The sequence below is a fragment of the Pteropus alecto genome, unplaced genomic scaffold (assembly GCF_000325575.1).
Source record: "Pteropus alecto unplaced genomic scaffold, ASM32557v1 scaffold33, whole genome shotgun sequence".
Classification (NCBI taxonomy): Eukaryota; Metazoa; Chordata; class Mammalia; order Chiroptera; family Pteropodidae; genus Pteropus; species Pteropus alecto.
The window spans coordinates 5121795-5142452 of record NW_006435762.1 but is presented as its reverse complement, the minus strand read 5'-3'; the positions used below and the strand labels follow the sequence as shown (position 1 = coordinate 5142452).

The window sequence follows — 20658 nt, the reverse complement described above, 5'->3', positions numbered from 1 at the left end:
CTTTGCAGTGCTTGACAATATGTTATAAGGGATTTTTGTGGATATACTTGAAAGTCATTTAGTCTAATCTCCTCATCAGTCAAGAATATCTTCTACATATCCTGACAGATGGCATTCTAAATATCATTTAAATGATTCCAGTAATAGGAAACTCTCCTCAAAGCCTGTTACATCATTGGTTAATAAGTCTCTCCGTATGTTGAACTAAACTATTTATAATTTTATAATACTGGTTTTTGCCTGGCCTCATCTGCTATTATATAGAATAATTATTCTATTTTCTGCATGTTAAGTTTTTGTATATGAAAGTATTTACTTAGTTTCCACTAATCTTATTTAACTCTCTAAACATATCATTTTCATTCCATATTTTTAACACACTGTTTTCCAGACCCATTGGACAGTCTAGACACATTCCAATACTGTGATGATTCTCACAGATGCTCTGAAATATAGATGGATTCGAGAGACTATATAATTAAGGCACAATTGATTGAAAATATCATATTATTTGGACACAATACCTTTGATTAATTTAATGTAAAATTTTATGTATAGTTTTTGTAGCTCTATCATATTGTCATATCACATTAAGCTTGTGATTAGTTTTAAATATTTAAACTTTTTCTACGTGGTCACACTCAACTTGTGATTATATCTGTAAAACTGATCTTTAAAATTCACAACATCAAGTTTTTATTTTTAACCAGTCCAGATCATTTTGAATTTAGCTTCTATCATCAGTGATTTTAATCCTTCGTTAGGCAAAATTTATGCCACTTGAAAATTTGATAGGCATCCTTTCAATCTCTTAATCTTGGTCACTAATGCATATACTGTCCACAACAAAAAGGGGGTGGGGCTAAAGATAAGCCATTAAATTCCTTCTTTCATAATAACCCAGACCATACTCCAATAGTACCAATCAATTGTTCAACTACTTATTATCTACTGAATGATGCCATTATCCAGAATAAATGTCACCATCTTATTCACAAGGACATTATGCTTTGGTGAAATTAAAATACTACAAATTCCTGGTATCCTCTAAATCTACCAACTATTTCTAAAACAATATGTCAGCACTTTACTAGCAGAGTAAGAGGATTGTCATTCAGAAAGATAAATCAATGTTAATTTACTTTGCTAACGACTAAGCAAGGTAAAGGGTACTGGACATAGGCATTGTTGCCCAGATAAGAAATTGCTTCTTTGATCTTTAATCTCATATAAAACTAAAACCTTAAGCTGTTGAAGGAGTGATAGCTAACATCCTTATTTACAGAGTCCAGGCTATAATCCATAGCTTCTGGTGGAGATGTGGAAGCAAAACACAACTCTGTCTGAGGGAATAGGTAAGAAACTCTCGTGCCTCCAATGCCACTTTTTGTTGTTGTTGGAAATATTCTATATTTTAATTGTGGTGATAATTATAAATTTGTCAAAATGCATCAAACTTGTACACTTTAAAAAGATAAATACTGCATGTAAATTATACCTTTAAAAAACTGAATTAAATAAAAGTATTAAAACAGAAAAGTTTATTCTCTAAAAATTAGAAAATAAGTATAAAGATGAAAACAAACAACATGAAAATCAATATATCCTTTAAAAAAAAACTGAATTTTGAAATGGTAATAATTACCATTAAAATTTAGGTCTAGGAAGATCTCCTAAGGAATTTGAGTGACGTTTAAAGGTATTTATCTAGAAATTTTATTTAGATCACTGAAAATCTTATAAGTTCACTTTTAGTGGTTTCTAACTAGCAATACCTTACAAATGAAGACTGTATTAATTCTTCCACATGCCATTAAAATATTCACAACACTCTGTTATTTATTACTCTTGATATATCTGAAAAGCAGAAACACACAAAACATATTCTCTATTTATATTGTAGTAAAATCAGAACTTAACAATAAAAGTCATAATAAGAAAAACTACCCTGTACAAATTGAGCAGTGTAATCCTAAATAAATTTTCAGTCAAACAGGAATTAAAATCTGTAATTAGGGATTAGGAAAAAACTGAGAATAAAACATACTCTATCATTTTTAAGGATATGGTCGAACCAGAAATCAATTTTTTAAAATGTATAACTTTAAATGCTTTTGTTATTTAGAAATAAAACAAAAGATTAAAAAGTACAAAACCTTTGACAATTCAATTCCTGCATAATAGTTTATAAAAATCACACTATAATAAAAATAATAATTTTGTTTGTTCACCCTTTGTCCTGAATGTAGTTATCTTTTATCATTCACTTTCTTAATCCTTTAATATTCTGTTTATCAATGTCAATGTTTCTTTTGAATCAGGAATTAATTCAAATCATTCCTACAAAAAATTATCTTTTGTAGAAATGATTTGAATTACTCATGTTGATAGATCCAAAAGGTGTTTGAAAACTTATACATTTATTTCTGATATTAATTCTTGAAAAATAATAAATTTTTCTCTATTCAATTCATACTCAAAATCATCAGTGACATAATAAAACATCCCTAGACCACCTAACTTATTTAAATTTCTGTTTTAAAAAGTTTATCTTACAAACAGAGACTCAGGGACATGGACAATGGACTAGTGGTTACCAGAAAGTAGAGGGTGAGGGAGGAGGGAAGAGGTAGACAGGATAAAGAGGATCAAATATAGGGGGATTGGGAGAGGGTGAAGTGGGAAAAGGAGATCACATATATTGTAGCTGAAAGAAACTGGACTCTGGGTGGTAATCACACAATAGAATATATAGATGTCAAATTATAATGCACACCTGAAAACTATATAATTGTATTAACCAATGTTACCCCAATCAACTTTAAAAAAATCACAATGAGATAGCACCTCACACCTGTCAGAATGGCTATCATCAATAAATCAAAAAACAGCAAGTGTTGGTGAGGATGCAGAGAAAGGGAACCCTCATACACTGTTGGTGGGATTGCAAATTGGTACAGCCGCTATAGAAAACAGTATAGAAGTTTCTCAAAAAATTACAAATGGATATACCTTTTGACCCAGCAGTTGCACTTGTAGGTATTTATCCAAAGAAAACCAAAACAATAATTCATAAAGATCTATGCACTCCAATATTCATGGCAGCACAGTTTACAATAGCCAAGATATGACAGCAACCTAAATGTCCATCAACAGATGATTGGATAAAGAAATTATAGTTTGTGTATACAATGGAATATTACTCAGCCATTTCATTAAAAAAATGAAATCCTACCATTTGCAATGACATGGATAGTCCTAGAGGTTATTGTGCTGAGTGAAATAAGTCAGATAGAGAAAGATAAATACCATATGATTTCACTTATATGTGGAATCTAAGGAACAAAAAGAACAAACTAATCAAAACCAGACTCACAAATATAGTGGACAATTTGGTGACAGAGCGGGGTTTGGGAGACTGGGAGAATGGGGTGAAGGATTAAAGAAGTACAAATTAGTAGTTGGTAGTTGGGCACAGGGAGCACAGCACAGGAAATGCATTTAGCATTAATATGATGGCTAAATGGAGGGCCAGGGGAGGAAGGGAGCAATTGGGGGAGTCATTTTATGAACAATATAGGTGTCTAACCAATGTACAGTATACTTGAAACTAATTTAAATAAATAAATTTATTTTAAAAATTAAAAATAAATAAAAAGTTTATCCTATGCAGTAAGATAAAAAGATGTAAATATTGAAAAGCAGTACCAACATCATTATTTGCAGATGATGGGAATAAAGTTAAATTATTACAACACTGTCATAAGATGAAAAATAAGTATTTTTAAAGTACATACCTAAATGCTAACAATAGCTTAGGAAATATAAAGAGAAAAAAATCTTATTCTTATTATGTATATATGTAGTGCTTCACAAACTTTAATGTACCTACAAATCACCTGAGGGTCTTATTAAAATGAAGCTTCGGTAGGTTTGTACAATGGGAGATCGAGATTTTATATTTCTAATCCAGGTGTATCTAATCATACTTTGAGTGATAAGATGTATATATGTACATATACACGTATAAACATATATGCGTATATACATATATTCACCTATATTCTCATGTATAATTTTAAAACTTAAGAATTAACAAGAAAAATATTAGTAGGAAGCATAAAAGAATATTTGAATTAAGAAGAGAAATATCACATTCTTAGATGGAAATACAAATATAAAAATATCTCTTCTTCCTAAAATTAATCTAATGCTCTTAACACCATGAAAACCACTAAATGCTGTTTTTCTGCAACTTTAAAAAAAAATGAAGATTATAGAGTTCATCAGGAAGAATAAAATTTTTCACAAAGAGGACATTAGGCACTTCTTTCCCTTCCAGAAATTAAAGTGTATTTTAAAATGACAATAATTAAAACAATTTCTATCACAGAAACAGACAAATCAAAAGCATGGAGCATAAAATCTAGCCCTCGATCAAAGCATGCATATGAACTTTGTATATAATAAAAGCAGTATATCAAATAACTGAGAGCATTTATTTAACAAATGAATTGAGATACCTCAAATAATCACCAGTAGACTTATATATAGACTTATATTCTGGCCTCACAGCATTATAACTTTAGGATTTAAAACAAGTGCACATTCATGCATGCATACACATATAAAACTGTTAACTTTAATATAAAAGATAAATTTTAAAAATATAAATTTTAAAGCATTCATAAGTAGAAATAATAAAAAACAATATATACCACAGGGACAAAATTGATAAAGAAAATAAACTTTCACCAGGTGAGCAGGGAGTTGGGAGGCTGGGTGAAAAAGAAGTACAAATTGGCTGTTACTAAATAGTCATGGGGATATAAAGTACAGCATAGGGAATATAGTCAATAATATTATAATAACTATGTATGATGTCAAGGGGGTACTAGACTTATCGGGGGGAATCACTTCATATGTTATATAAATGTCTAACCACTATGCTATACATATGAAACTAATATAACATTGAATTTCAACTATAATTGAAAAAAAAGTTTTAATTTTTAAGAAAATAAACTTTTATCCATTATAATATTTATTACTTTATATGACCCCATTCTCTTAAAATAAGGGTTAGTCAATTGAGTGAATAATCATAGCCCATTGCTAGCACTATCTCTCCACTCTTCTGGCAAAAATTCAATGATTTCTATAATCTAGTTATTTTCTCTAACATGGTTCTCTTTTTTTATCAAAAGCCCTATCAGCATAGTTAATTCAGAGTTATTTCTTCTATGATAAAATCAGACCTACCAGAACAGATATCTTCTCTCTCTGATTATAATTGTAGGTTTTTTGTTTTTGTTTTCACTACAGCTCTAGTCAGATAGTCCATTTTGGTCATAGATGGCCTCCTACAGCTCCCCAAATGCCATCAAATGATAAATGACTAAGAATTTTTTAAAAGCTAAATCAACATTTCCTCCACAAGCTGTACACTACGTAAAATACATCTTTAAAAGAGTATGTCATTTTAGAAAGCATCAAATAAAATAGTAAAAATGTAAACATTAGGCTTCACAATCACCATTAGAATTTCCTTGCCAAATATCTAACAGAACATATTATAAGCACACAGTGAATGCTGCAATAATTATAAGAGAGTCAAAGATAATAAATTGCCAGATACAATATCTCGTCCCAAATTTCTAAATGTTTTTTACAATTATACCTCCACCTCTTAGAGTAGACTGGGTCCAGGTCTTCTTTGGGTGCCTCTTGCGATTCATCATAGGGTGGTGTTATGGTTAAAATAACCTAATCCAGTCTAGCAATAGTGATTTCTAAAGTCATGTCCTCTATATTTTTCCAAGACCATGAAAAGAACTTGTATTTACAAGCAATTTTTTAAAAATCCATCCTTCTTTAACATCACGCTCAAACAGTGTTTACTTCACCAACCCTTGCTACTCACAAAAATCTCCTCCTCCACCTACATCAAGAGCCACTTTAATGACTCTTCCTCTCCATTCTGCCTCTTTTTTACTAAACCTTTCCCTCACTACTACTCCTGCTACTACTCCTACTACCACTTCCCATCCTTCTCTCCAGTCTAACCCATTTTGGGCAAAAGAATCTGGGCAGAGCAAGATAGTTAGAGAACAGCTTAACAAAGCCAGAACACTACATAACGGGCAAATGATGTCGAAGGCTAGAAACATCCACTCAGTAAGGATTTTGTCCCATTTGTAGGCACTAATAAAAATGCATAAGTGAATGCATGATTACAAAATAAGAGGAAAAAAATTATCTTTGATGTGAAAGGAAATATTTTGGTTAGACTTGGAAGACCCAGGCCACTAGACAGAGCTCTGCTCTTATTCACTCTGATCTACTTTTACAAGGTTATTTTTACAGGGATAAAATATATAAACATGCTTTATAAACATATTCTTTTTCTGAATTAACTTAATTAATCATAGATATAAGCAGTTCAGTACTGACATGGAATAAACTCATAAAATGGTTTTTAAATTTCCAACATTTTAATCAGAAATCACCAAAGCAAACAATTTTTGTTCTTGGGGGAATTGATGTATTTCTTTGTACAAATTATTAGTCATAGAATACAATAAAACTTCACTAACTCAGGCCCATCTAATTCAGAAATCATTATAGGAGAGGCAGAAACATATAATACAATGTGCTGTGGCTAGAGATGGCAAATACAATAAACTTAAAATTCTTCAACTAACTAGTTGTATATAATTTTAGAGAGGTCCTTTAACCTCCTTGATTTCTGTTTACTTGTGCTTAAAGTGAGCTAAGTTATTTAATCAAACTATCTCATCATCATATAATTTTATAATTTTACATGGGCCAGATAGATATTTCTTTTCTATTTTATTGTTTCCATAAGCAATATGTATTTTATACTGGACAGAAGTCTATAGCTTCATCTGATTCTCAAAAAGCCCTATGAATCTCTCAGAAAAAAGATTAAGAACCACTTAAGTCAATAATAAATTAATTCTGAGTGATTATCATCAATTTATAAAAACAGGCTCACAAGAAGGTTACTTAATAATCCTACGTTCTGTAACATTTTGGACCCCACATCAATAACATACCATGCACTATTAACATAAACTACATTTCAAACTTTTACTAATGGATATCTCTTCTTTCGGTGATGGGCTATGGACTCCATCTATCCATTTCACCTCATTATATCAAATACTTCGAACTGCGCCTAGCTCTCAATAAAGCAAGAAAGAAAAAATGTCTACCAGATTATCTCTAGGGGAAGAAGGCAGTTGGAGAGAGATTATCTTCTCATCTGGGCTTGGGTTGAGGCTCCAGCGCTCTACGAAATGATGGAGGAATCAAGAAGTAAGCATAGATTGATCATCTTATCCACAAGTCAAACCTTGTTATTTCAAGAGAAAATGGAAATCCAAAGTGATTAACAGCCTTACCAAAAGTGGCAAGGTCAAGACCAGAGTCCTTAAGAGTATAACGTCCCTTCCATTCCACCATGTCATCCAGCTAGGAGAAGACATAGAAACTAAATATGGAGTGCAAATGAACATGTCACCCAAATTCCAGTTCCTTTAACTGAAATTCAGCAACTAATAACCTTCTCCTTCATTATAGGTTGACATACCATAAAGAACCCGTGATTTTTGCCTGGTTTATTGACATAAGCAAATAAAATAAGATCACGTCTTATATGTAATATAACTTGAATTCAACCTCTTTGTCATTGTCATATCTATAAAAGATTTCCAGTTCCATAAATAAAATTGCTTTTATCATGCAACCTTAATTAGCTTTTCAATAATGCTTGTTTATTTGTCTTCACTGACAATTACAGCGAGGAAAAGGCTTCATTCATTAGTACTTTTTAAAATATATAGTAGATAAAATTGGATGCATGTTATTTCATTCCTATACACTTCTGGTAGCTGTCTTTTTAAAACCTAATAACATTTGTGTTTCTTTTATCTTTTTACAGGAGCATTGTTTTAAACCCAGCCTATTTCCGAAATCATCTTCGTCAGGCAACAGTGTTTAGATGTCTGGAGAGATATTCAGAAGCTGCTCGGTATGTTTGTTATAACTTTTGTGAAGATTTATTTCAAGTTAAATTAATTTTATTCTCAGCTTCTGGTAATAGCATAACAGAACTTTCCATTTCTCTCGGAATATGATTTTACCAGAATTATTGTCTTATAAATGTCAAACAAACAATTATTGACTATCTTTTTCTTTAATTAAAGCTATTCTGTGTTCATAGCTCTTAGTAAAATTCAAACTTTCCAGCCATGAGCTCATTGATAATGATGGGAAAACTTCCATGGAAAATTAGAAATGAACTTGACCTCTAGCTCTCAAGTACATTCCTAGTACTGGTTGTAATGACACGATTCTATGGCCATCTCCTTCTTGAGTTCTAAAAATGAAATCTATCCCCATAAAAAGGACTCCAGGAGCCCATTTCTGGAGGAGATGGCATCAATTATAACTCCAAGGGTTTTTAGAGGTGTCCTGAAATATTGTCTCTTGAATTTAAATATATTTCATAAAAACTTAATGAAATAGCTCTTAATATTCTCATCCCTAGAACCTAGATTTATGGCAAAAGATTGCAAGAATTGTGCAACAGCCTCGATGCTGTATTCAGAATTCCTTCTCACCTGTGACAACCAAGGCATTTTTCTTCTTTAATCAAGTTCATCATATCAGACTTCCCTTCTCTTTGATTAATTCTCTCAAAAATTTTTCTCATCTTCCAATGGAAGGTACATGCTTTTTCTTTACCACTCCAGGAATTTAGCAAGAAAGTGTCGGTGGTTTCTAATAGAGGTGAGGAAGCGGGGCTTAGGTTGCAGGTGGTTACTGTCTCTAGAACATTTTCAAATAACACTTTCTTGGAAATGAAGTTTAAGGAATTTAAGTAGATAATCGAATGGTTCCATAAAATTGATACCATGAGGTTGACATGAATTCTGTTTATGTAGGATGGTCATAGGTGTTATCTGAACTCAATTAAATGATGGATATGGAAGGCAGAATTAACCCCAACTTCTCACACTTTGCAGTCAAACAACTAACATGCCACAATACCTATTTAATGTCCATTTTTAAAAATTAAAATAGGCCTTTATCAATTTTTTCTTATCAATTTATCAATGTTATAGTTATCTGTAAAACAATGTTTCTTAAGACGCATTTTATTAATGTGTCTTCATAATCTGAGCAAAAGATCAATAGCAGAAGGCTCATTGCAACCCCAGCACAAGATGCAACTAGTAAAAAGCTGCCAGTGGTGTGCTGGGGTCAACTTGTACAGATTCTAGAAAGCTGCAGGAGAAATTAGTACTTCTGGGAGAATTTACACTATGGAAATAGGCAAATACTACAAAACCAGGCTTTTTTTGGTTTGGGGAAGAGTCAGGTTACCAACATATCATTAATTATACCTTAATTGTATTCAGCCTGTTTGACTTAAAATAATGACAAAAATTATTTATGGGTCCTAAAACAAACAAATAAAAAACAAAAACTTGAAAATTAGGAATTTCTTATCATTTGCATGTAAAATTGGTACTGAATATCCATCACCATTGACATGTGTATCCCTGCAGTGTAATAAGTATATCTGTTTAATAACATTTGGTGACTGACGATGCTCCTTGAGAACATTCCTGGTAATTGTTGGTTACGCTGGTATGGAATTTTCAACAGAGAATTAGATACCATTACTTTCAGATACAAATATTTTTCATCTTGATGTCCTTGATAAACCCTCAATACACAACATTATAGCCCTCAACGTATAGTATTGATCATCTTTCTCTTCCCCTAAGGGAAACTATGAACAGTGAACATAAAAATTTTAGTATCTTAATTATTAGTTATAATGTAAAATAGTAAATATAAATCAATATATAAAGCTTTCATGTTTATCAATTAATTTCTTGAGAGATTTGGGTAATTTGGTTCGGGTATCTTATAAGCACATTATATTAAAACTTATTGGAAAAGCCAACAAATTGAGCTTGTTTCCTCTAGGATGCCAAGTAATCATGTTTCTAAGATTGAGAAGCACCTACCAAATAAAAAATCATGACATTTTTATGTGATTTAAGATGTTTTAAAATCATGATTCCCAGTGAAGTGGCTCATGTTCTATCTGATCTAAATTAAGTATTTATAACCAATACCTGGAAATCGAGCTGTCTAAAGTTTTCTGAGCCTAACCAGCTCTACGTAGGAAGGAATTCCTAGTGAATAAGCCAGAAAATATTCCCAAGACAGTTTCATAAAAGCCCAGATTCTCAACCAGCAAGGCTAGAGGAATTGGTACTCCCTGTTGAATGTGTGGTATCAGTCAGGTTGATGGCAATTGGCAGGTTGTTTTATTTTATGGGTCAATATCTTTTCAGTAACATCCTACTGGAAGAAAGAGCAAGAATCTATAGATGGTACAAAACTGAACAAAAGTAAGAATGCTTATTTCAGTTTAGGCTCTACAAGGATGGTAGTCACCCTTGAGAAGACAATTGGCACTAGTTTAAGTGATGAAATCACATTTTCGTAACACAAATCTAAATTGAGATTGCTGTAACCCCCCAAGAAACAAAAAACTTCTGAGGCCTTACCTGCAATAGCAAGTAGTCTAGCTGTTTAACATATCTCTGTTTCTATGCATGTAAAAGTATACATGTTGAAGTAGAATGTCTTTGCTACAATCTGTTCCTCTTCCCCCAATACTAACACACACACACACATGCACATACACACACGTGCATATCATTAGGCACATCTTTCTAAGAAAGATGATAAGACAAGAAAAGAATATGCCGAGATGTGAAACAAAAACAAACAAAAGCCAAGACCAACTATTTTGTAAAGAAAACTAGTGACTCCTTGATAACACAAATGGCAAAATGTCTTTCATCTCCATGTGCTTGGTGTTTAGCATTGCATTTGGCACCAGCTTGGGATCTGTAAATTAAGTTAACTAGTTTTGGAGTTGGTGGTTAATAACCATTTAGCTTTATCAGTAAGAAAATATAACATGAAATTGTTGGTATAACCCTGGTTGAAAGATAAATATGAAAGTATGCACACAGTAGTTAAAGTTATGTGATCGTACCATACCCCTCATAGTGAAGATCCATAAAGCAAAAAATGGACGACATTGCACAGAATCTTTAGTTAAAACCATGTTGTGTAAAAAGAAACAAATGGAAGATAACACTAAAAAGAAAAGGCTTACAAAGTTTTTTATCCATCATGGAAGAAGACTTAGCTGTGTTTTCCTTCATACATGAACTAGATAGCTGGATAGAAGATTAGGAATAACACACTCAAACACTTACAAAGCCCAGGCAGATGGTGTGAAGGATGCCAAATACAAGATAAAAGGGTATTGTATAAACTTACTACAGAGAACTAGAGATCACTATGTAGAGTGATCATATGATTTACCTGTCACATTGAATACTTATAATAGTGGAAGCGGGCACTACTAAAAATTATAGCAGGAAAACAAGCATAAACCAGAACTGTCATGAGCACACTGGCCATACGGTCACCCTGCCACTGGCCCTGCCAAGGAGTGTCCATATTTAAGTCTAGCTAACATAGGTGAATAAAAATGTAAGTTCAGTGTTGCATATTTTTGAGTCTTTAAGAGATAGTATTACAATTCAGAGCTTTCCAAGAAATTCCTTGACTTTTAAATATTGGCAATTATTTCGGTTTTTGAAACACAGTGTCAACTTAAGAAAGTTGAAGTAGTCCCATTCATGAAAATGTAATTCACTGAAGAACTAATTTGCCAAATGATCGATTTATACAATTCGCCAAATTTAAAGTTTACTGAAAACTTATTTTTTAAGAAATAATCTTATTGCATAATTAATATAAATACATTTGCTTATGTACATATTCCTCATGAAACATTCAGCAAATAGTATTTTTTTAATTTTAGAAGGGGACTAAAATTTCCAAAGCCAAAGTCACAGAATGGATTATTCTAATGAGCATGTTCTTCGTGCATGTATATTATGACTCTATTGCTCTTGAATATATTCTATTACTATTTTCTTTTATGAACATAACCATAATTTTAATTTGGAAGTTGAATAGTTTACACTGATTTTTTTCTAATATTTGAAAATCGGCATTTTTTAATTTTTGACACTTTAACATTTTTAGAATTTCCTTCCCCGGTTTTTGGAAAGTGATCAAATTTACCTATTTAATCAACTGTATTTTAACTATTTATAGCATTTACAACAATTTGTATCAAACGAGATGATTTTAATAGTTCTCTGCTTTATCCCTGAAGCTAGACACAGCACAACCTGAGATATGGACTCTGCAGAGGGAGAGACTAAAGAACAGAGAGAAATTAAAGGTTCCAGAACCCCAGAGTCTTGGCTCCCTTCAAATTCATCTGTAGCATTGCTAAAAATTTTCTAAAAAGCTAAAATAAACTAAGTTTTAGTAAATAAATATTTTATAAATTTGATATAAATTGGTCATTTGACAAACTCATTACCTTAGGAATTGCCCTAGAGTCCACAGAAGGCTGTGGGCCACAGCATTAGATATGAAGCCGGAATCAAATCCTCTCTTTCACCTCTCAGTGAATAGTGAAGCTTAATCTTTCATGGATAAGAGCTGGGTTTCTTTCTACCAGCAAGAGTATTCCTTCCCACGTCAATTTTGTGCAGGTCACTTGGGGAAAGATTTTAGTCTAAAACCAGTAGTCCACTATTAGAAAAAGATGGCTTTTAACAGAGTGCAATGGCTTTAGTTAATTTACTATCTGCAGCAGATCTAGTCTGTTTTAGCTTTTATTTTGCAATATTATTTAATATAATGTATGTAATGTTGCGAAAAATAGATTAAATAATAAAATGTGGAGTCTAAAATTTTCATCATCCTCCTTAAAGTAATGCACTAAATGACACACTAGATTTCAGAGGTATTTTATATTACTTGTGCCTTCCAGGATAAAAAAAGGAAGAAAATTGGTAAAATGCCAATGAGTTGTATCAGTCTGCTTGTTGCTACACTGAAAATTTTCTCCCTCCTCGCTAATTCTCAGCTTTGTCTCTCTCATTCTTGATCTCTGATAATGTCGTTCCTTTATTCCTATTTTACCATTTGACTACCTGCCACTCTCATCCTCCTTCTCTGCAATTTATTTGCCACTTTTCTTGTTCCGTGACTCTTACCTTTTTCTCAAAATTTTCTTCCTTCCTTGTGAACATCTCTTCCTTCTGATCATCGATAAGCCATTCTCAATGCATTTCATTTAGTCTATAAACTCTTTTCTCTCCTTGGTGATTACCATTGATTTTACTGATAAATGATTACATTTTTTCTTTTCTTCTCTTTTTGATACTCTGAGTTCGAGGCTACTTAAGATATTTTGTTTTTCTGGAAATCTGCTTTCCAGATGAATGTATAATGTAAACCTTGAATGATAAATCTCTTGAAAAACAAGACATGAATAATCAGCCATGCCTAAGGTGTGACACGTTAGAGAATCAATTTTTGAATGATAATTAGTATAAACACTTAGGTCTAGGGTCTATATATGAGCATCAAAATATTCCATCGTCGTCGTCGTCGTCGTAGGTAGCAATGATAGTTTTGTTGTTTGTTGTTGTTGTTGTTGTTATAGTATGTGTGTGTGTTTCCCAACTAGTATTTTCTATTTAGCTAAATCAAAACACAATACTGTAAGATACTCTAATTCATGGCTACCCAGATTAACAAACCAGGTAACAGAGGTTAATAGAGGTTGGAATAGGTGGGTTTCTTGAAACTCAGTAGGGGATTTAGATGTTCAGTTCTGTTGTTTTTCTTACCAAAATTGATCCCTGAAAATTGGAAATAATGCATAAATAAATCACAATCTGCCAAAAGAGTGATCCAAAAATAAACTGAAGTGTTTGTTCAGAAATCAGATAATATAAAACAATGGTATTGCTATAGATAAGGTATCGCTCAGGAGTAATACCATAACAGCGAGCAGCAAGAAACTGTGTCAGCTTGTTTGGCGTCATGAAACTATGATTTTAAATAAGATTATTATGCATTTTTCAAGGAAGTGAGAATATACTGACAGGTTGACTCAAGACAAGTGATTCTGAAGCGATGATAGTAGTGTTGGGAATTATTTTAACTTAGTTCTGATTGAACTGGAAGTGTAGGTAGAACCCATTCACTTACCATGTAAGATGCTCAAAATACATCTGACTTTTTTGGTTAACTAAGTTTTCATTTATGCCTGAGAACAGAATAAATGAAGACTGTAGCCTAATTTTTATTCTTAAACTGGCCATCTGCCTGTAGGGCTTTCTTTCTCTTCTTGGAGACAGTTTACCATTGTCAGAACAGCTTTAGTGTGGGCTGGCACTAGTCAGTCACATGTAACATATGGCTATAAGTTGGAAAATGGACATGATCATTCTACCATTAAACGGCCTTCCCTTTCCCGACATCTGACAGAGCTGTATGGACCTTAGGAATTTTAAAATATTGCTTCTTGGTGTATGATTTCTAAAATAGACATTAATAAAGACAGATTTAATCATTTCTCATGGCTTAGATTAAATATCCAACTATAAGACCACAGCTCACCCAATTTTTATGTATGTAAGGTATAGTGTTTGTGATTTTAAGAAAAAAAGGGGAGGTTAAAATATACTAAAGCTTCAAATTTCTAGCCATCTCTTATGTCTTAAGAATTCAAAATTGAAGATTATAAATGTCTAATCTTATAACAAAATACTAATCTTAAGGTCAAAATGACATCAGGTAGTTTAAAAGTAATTCTGTTGCCTTAAATAAAAGTTGAATCTTTTAGATATGGTCCAAAAGATAAGTAGATTTTTGCAAAGATACATAATTTTACATAAATATACAAAAAAATTAACTCAGGCTGTTAAAAAGAACATCCAAAAATTCATTAGAGAGAAACCAACATTGACTGACTTTATGAATACCTCCATTTTGCTGATGTTTGTCATGATTATTTTTGCTCCTATTTTCTTGTGAATGATTACCTATAAACATTTCTAAAATACCTATAAACATTTCTAAAGTAGTTTAGAAATCCATAATTCTTGGAATCTGTGCAATTTCTGCAAATATTGATATAGAAAACTTATGGCAGAGTACAGAAAAAATTTTTTCTTTGCTATAGATCCAACCTAGCATCTTAGAAAAAGTGAGTGGAACCATGAAGACAGCATAAAAGAGGACACAGAAAGGTCCTAGGATGTCACTCTTTAAGTGCTAAGAAATAAAGATCTTCTCTTTCCTTCCTTCTTCCATTCAATCAGATGTCCACCTGATTCCACATTTTCTATAATAATGGAAGGTAGAAAATCAATTAAACATTTTTAAAAAGTTTAATCCAAAGGAGCTGAAGTTTAACTGAATGTTTTGTGCTGTTTTCTAACATGTGAGTGTTGCCAGGTGAATTAGAGTTTAGTCTGCAGATATTAAAATTGTGATAAATAGATCAAAACATCCATGTTTTTCATCAGTAAATTAGAGATCATAATAGTATCTATGTCACAGAGGCTATTATGGAGATAAATGAGAAAATTTACATATTGCATTTAGCACATCATAAATTCTCAATAAAATATGAGCTATTATCATTGTTTTTGTTGTTAACAATTAGAGCTCTTTGAAGAAAGATGGAGCTACCTTAAGAGACAATGAGTTTCTCAAAATTGAAACCACTATATGTCGAGTGGGTACTGCACTATAAGAGGCAAGATCTCACAACAAGACTATTAGATCCTGTCTCACTCTGAGAGTTACCATGTCTCCATTTTGGAAAAGCCCAATGTTAACACAAGGGTTGAAGGGCAAGATTTTGGTTGCTTTAAGGAGTTAAAAGGGGCAAGATTCTGACTTTTTAAAAAATTTAGTGTGTGAATACATCATTAGCATCCTGTTTCATTCTGAGTGATATACCAGTTATTCCTAAGAGTGTTATAGTGCAGAGTTCCCTGGGGTGGGCAGGAGGAACTTCAAATAACACAGAGAGAAAGACAAATGTTCAGGTAACCTGCTCTTCACTCCAGTCAGTTCTCCCTTTTTTTCTTTCCTCATTTCTGTCAAAAATAACAATACCATGATAAAAGATTAGACTGGAAATCCTAACAGCACATTCTCAGAAACTCTGAAATTCTTCGCCCTTTTTTCTTAATACTGGCATTGGTTCATTACACTATTATGCATATAAATTAATGTTGATGCCACTAATTGTGAAAATGGCTTATAAATCAAAAATTCTGTTTCCATGTCTGTCTACTAAAGAAGAATCATCTACACTAGAGAATTATAGACAAACCAGAAAGGCCTATACTATACTCTCAGGACTACAAAAACTAGCTCTGTGACCTTGGGCAAGTTAATTAAGTAAGCTCTTTTAGTTTCAATTTCTTCAACCATAAAATAGAGATAATACTACTACTTTACAAAGTAAGCATAATGATTAAATAAAATAATAAATGAAAAACACTAAACTCAGTGCCTGGCACATAGTAAGCCCTCAATTAATTATTACTATTGTTATAAGCTTTGAAGAACCATCTTTAAAACCCTAATACGTTAACTCTAAATTAATTCTGTTAATGGAAACTTTGGTATAAACATTACATTCCTGGACTTCACCCCAAATTATCTTAATTTTATCAGCCATCATCTATGACACTCTGCTCTTTGCCAAACTTTATAATGAATGCCTTGTTATCATTGAATCAGAGGATTCTTTATATATTCTGGGTACTAATAATTTTTAATAGTATGTGTTGAGAGTAATTTCTTCCAATTTATGACATATAATCATACTCTTTATGGAATCTTTTGATAAAAAATAAGCCAAAAGTCTTGATTTTAGTTTAGTTAAATATAGTCAAATTTCTGTATGATTGACACTGTTTGACTTTTAAGAAATTCTCTCCTATCCCAAGCTCATCATGGTAGCCTTCTATATTGTCTTCGAAAGTTCTAAAAGTTTCCTTTTTACTTTAAAGTTTTGACCCAGTAATAATTGATTTTTATATTAATATAAAAATTATAAAGTGTGAGGTAGGAATCTATTGTCATGTTTTTCCTCAGTGGATAGCCAACTATCTTGACATCAGCTTCTTAAATCCTTTTGCTATGGATCTTCAATGTTGGCTCTTTCTACATCAGTTTTTCATATTCCAGTTTGCAGTCTGGAGTAAAAGTTATCATGTCGTGGTAGCAAGTAAATACCTGAACAGACTGAAAAACCAATAACTATTCTTAGATCCACAAGAGAAGTTAGGTCATATCAAATCAGCTATCCCAAAATTAGAGAGACAAACAGATACAGAGAATCACAACTTACTGGAGGAGAAACCTCTGAGCAGAAACTTCCCCAGGAACCAATACTGAGGTAGAAAAAAATCTAAACTGTAATTGACAGATTGCTGGAGATTCAGTCTGGACAAACAACTCTGAGAGCTAAAAATTTTAGGAGGAGCCTGTCATAAGGAGATTACTACTTTTTTGTGAGTTTTATCTCTAGTGGTTCTACCAGTTCCTCATGGTGAATATGGGAGAAAAGCCCCATGTCAGCAGGAGGGAAAAAAGGAACCACTTTGAAGTATACCAGAGCATTCTATTCTTAAGGAGGCCTGCCCTCAAGAGAAACAATTTCACCAGAACCTAACGTACCTGAAGAAAAGGAAATACTCAGCTCCAGCTCATTCTAGCCTTCCCCATGGGGGAAGGGAAATACCCAATTCCAATCCCCTTCAGCCATTCCCACACCTACAGGAGAGGAGGAGAACAAACTGAGAAACACTGGTGAAGGCCACAGTTCAAGGGCACAGGTTCACCTGACCTAAATCATAGACTGAGATCTAATTATAGGATTTTAGAATGCTTCCTCTCCCCCACATGCCTTACCCCTACATTACAAAAGGCCTATTTACTGAAGTTTCTTCTACCCAGTACATCATGTCCACCTTTCAACAAAAATTACAAGGCATACTAAAGGGAGAGATAGAAAGAGAGAGAAAGAGAGAGAGAGAGAGAGAGAAAAGAAACAATTTGAAGAGCCTGAACAAGCATCAGAACCAGAATCACGGCAGGAATGTTGAAATTATCAGAACAGACATTTTTTTAAAAAACTGTAATTAACATACTAAGGGCTTTAATAGAAAAAAAATTGACAACATTCAAGAATAAATAAATAATGTAAGCAGAGAGATGAAAATTCTAAGAAAATCAAAAGACATGCTAGAGATCAAAAACACCATAATAAAAGTGAAGCATAACTTTGATGTACTCGTTAATGGAATGGACATGGCTGAATAAAGAATCTCTGAGCTCGAGAATATGACAATAGAAACTGCCAAAACTGAAAAGCAAAGAGAAAAATGGACCAGAAAAACAAAACAGAATATAATATCCAGGAGCTGTATAACATGTGTGTTATACAGTTATAACACACATGTAATGAAAATATCAGAGGAGAAAAAAGGGAGAAGGAACATAAGAGAATAAAAATTACAACATCTGTTCTCAGACCACACTGGAATTAAAACTAGAAAACAATAATACAAAAATAGGTGGAAAATTCCAAAATACTTGGGGATTAAACAACACACTTCTAAATAATACAAGTCAAATAATAAATCTCAAAAGAAAATCTGAAAATATTTTCAACTAAAAGGAAATAAAAATGTAGATTATCAAAATTTGTGGGATGTAGCAAAAGCAAAGCTTAGAGGGAAATTTACCATGTTAAATGCATATATTAGAAAAGAAAAAAGATCTAAAATCAATCTAAGGTTCTACTTTAGGAAACTAGAAAAATAAGAGCAAATTAAATCCCAAGTAAGCAGAAGAAAAATATAATAAAAAGTAGAGCCAAATAAATAAAATTGAAAACAGGAGGTTAATAGAGAAAATCAACAAAACCAACAACTGGTTTATTGAAAAGATCAATAAAATTGATAAGCTTTTACCCAGGCTAAGAAAAAAAGATTAAGAACACAAATTACTATTATCAGAAATGAATAGGTTGGATTAAATATGGTGGAGTGAGAGACAATTCCAGATTTCTCCCTTTGAAACAACAATAAGCTGGACATCTAAAACTCAACAAAAATACCCAAACTGCACACTAGCACGTTTGAGCATGGGATCTGCACATAAGAGCTACCACATGTCCGAACCCTGGGTGTCAGGCAGTAGACTGGGAGAAACAAAGAAGCTGCCTCTCACAGCCGCTAGAGCTCCCTGCAGGAGAAGGGTGAGGGGAAAAGGCGTGGCAACTTCCCTGAACAGCCCTGCCTGGAAGTGCTGTGAGTTCCACACAGCCGGTAGCAGGGCCCAGTCATCAGGTCAGAGAGCAGAGAAGCAGGACAGCAGAAAATTACAGTTGATTTTTACTGGCTGCAGTTGCAAAACAGAGGCTGAGCTACATCCCCTATCCCCCAACCCAGAGGGCCCCTCCCCGCATACATTCCAAGACAGGCTGTGGAGCCCCAGAAGAATCTGAGCAAACACTACTGAAACTGTCGCTAACACTGACAGGGACTGAAACTGACGGTAGTGAGCGTGATTAAAAGTCTATAAGGGAAAAAAAGGCATTATTAAAACCTTATATAAAGTGGAGATGCAAGAGGCTTAGATGCCACCTACTGGAAACCAAAAGAAAAACATCTTATTAGCAACAGGCTAGGGACCATTACATAATAAATCTTCTTTCTGGGAAAAAAAAAAGCAGAACACACTTCCATTAATACCCAGGAGGAGAAATAGTCTATTAAACATAATGAACAATCAAGATGAAAAGGCATCTCAGAAAGAAAGAGAAAAATCTCCAGAAAATAAGTTAATAAACATAGAAATATGCAATTTAAATGGCACAGAATTCAGGATGGTACTTCTGAAAAAACTCAAAGAAATCTGAAACGAATCATATCAACAATTTCAGGAATTGAAAAAACAACTAGATGAGCAGAATGAGTTCTTTAGCAAGGAGATTGAAACTCTCAAAAGGAACCAAATAGGACTTCTGGAGATGAAGAACACACCGCAAGAGTTGAAAAATGAAATAGCAAGCTTGGGAAATAGAGTCGACCAAATGAAAGAAAGCATCAGTGATATCGAAGACAGAAATCTAGAAATAACTCAGAAGTAAGAAGAGAGAAGCTGAAGAATGAAAAATAATGAAAGAGAAATACAAGAACTAGCTGATAGCACCAGGAGAAGAAACATAAGTATAATTGGCATTATCAAAGGCAAAGAAAAGGAACAGGGATTAGAAAGCATTTTCAGACAAATAGTGGACGAGAATTTCCCAAATCTAAGGAATGAGCTGGAGCTTGGAATTCAAGAAGTCAATAGAACACCCAATTATCTCAACCTGAAAAGGCCTTCAACCAAGACACATTGTATTGAAATTATCGAAAATCAACAACAAAGAAAGAATTTTCAGGGCAGGCAGGGAAAAGAAGATGGTAACCTATAAAGGAAAATCCCTTAGATTATCATCAGACTTCTCAGCACAAACCTTACAAGCCAGAAAAGAGTGGAATCAAATATTTAAATTATTAAATGACAGGAACTACCAGCCAAGAATAATGTATCCAACTAAGCTCTCCTTTAGATACA

The 20658-nt window shown here is 33.0% G+C and overlaps 1 protein-coding gene across 3 annotated transcripts in view; it reads left to right on the top strand.

Moving 5' to 3' along the window:
* The window catches only part of SPATA16 (spermatogenesis associated 16), a 223248-nt gene that overhangs the window by 89532 nt on the left and 113058 nt on the right, over nucleotides 1-20658 (top strand). For all 3 annotated transcript variants that reach the window (XM_015588523.2, XM_006910842.3, XM_015588522.2), the window contains one exon: nucleotides 7967-8056. In XM_015588523.2, the coding sequence (XP_015444009.1) occupies nucleotides 7967-8056 (90 nt within the window). The remainder of the gene's footprint in view (nucleotides 1-7966; nucleotides 8057-20658) is intronic.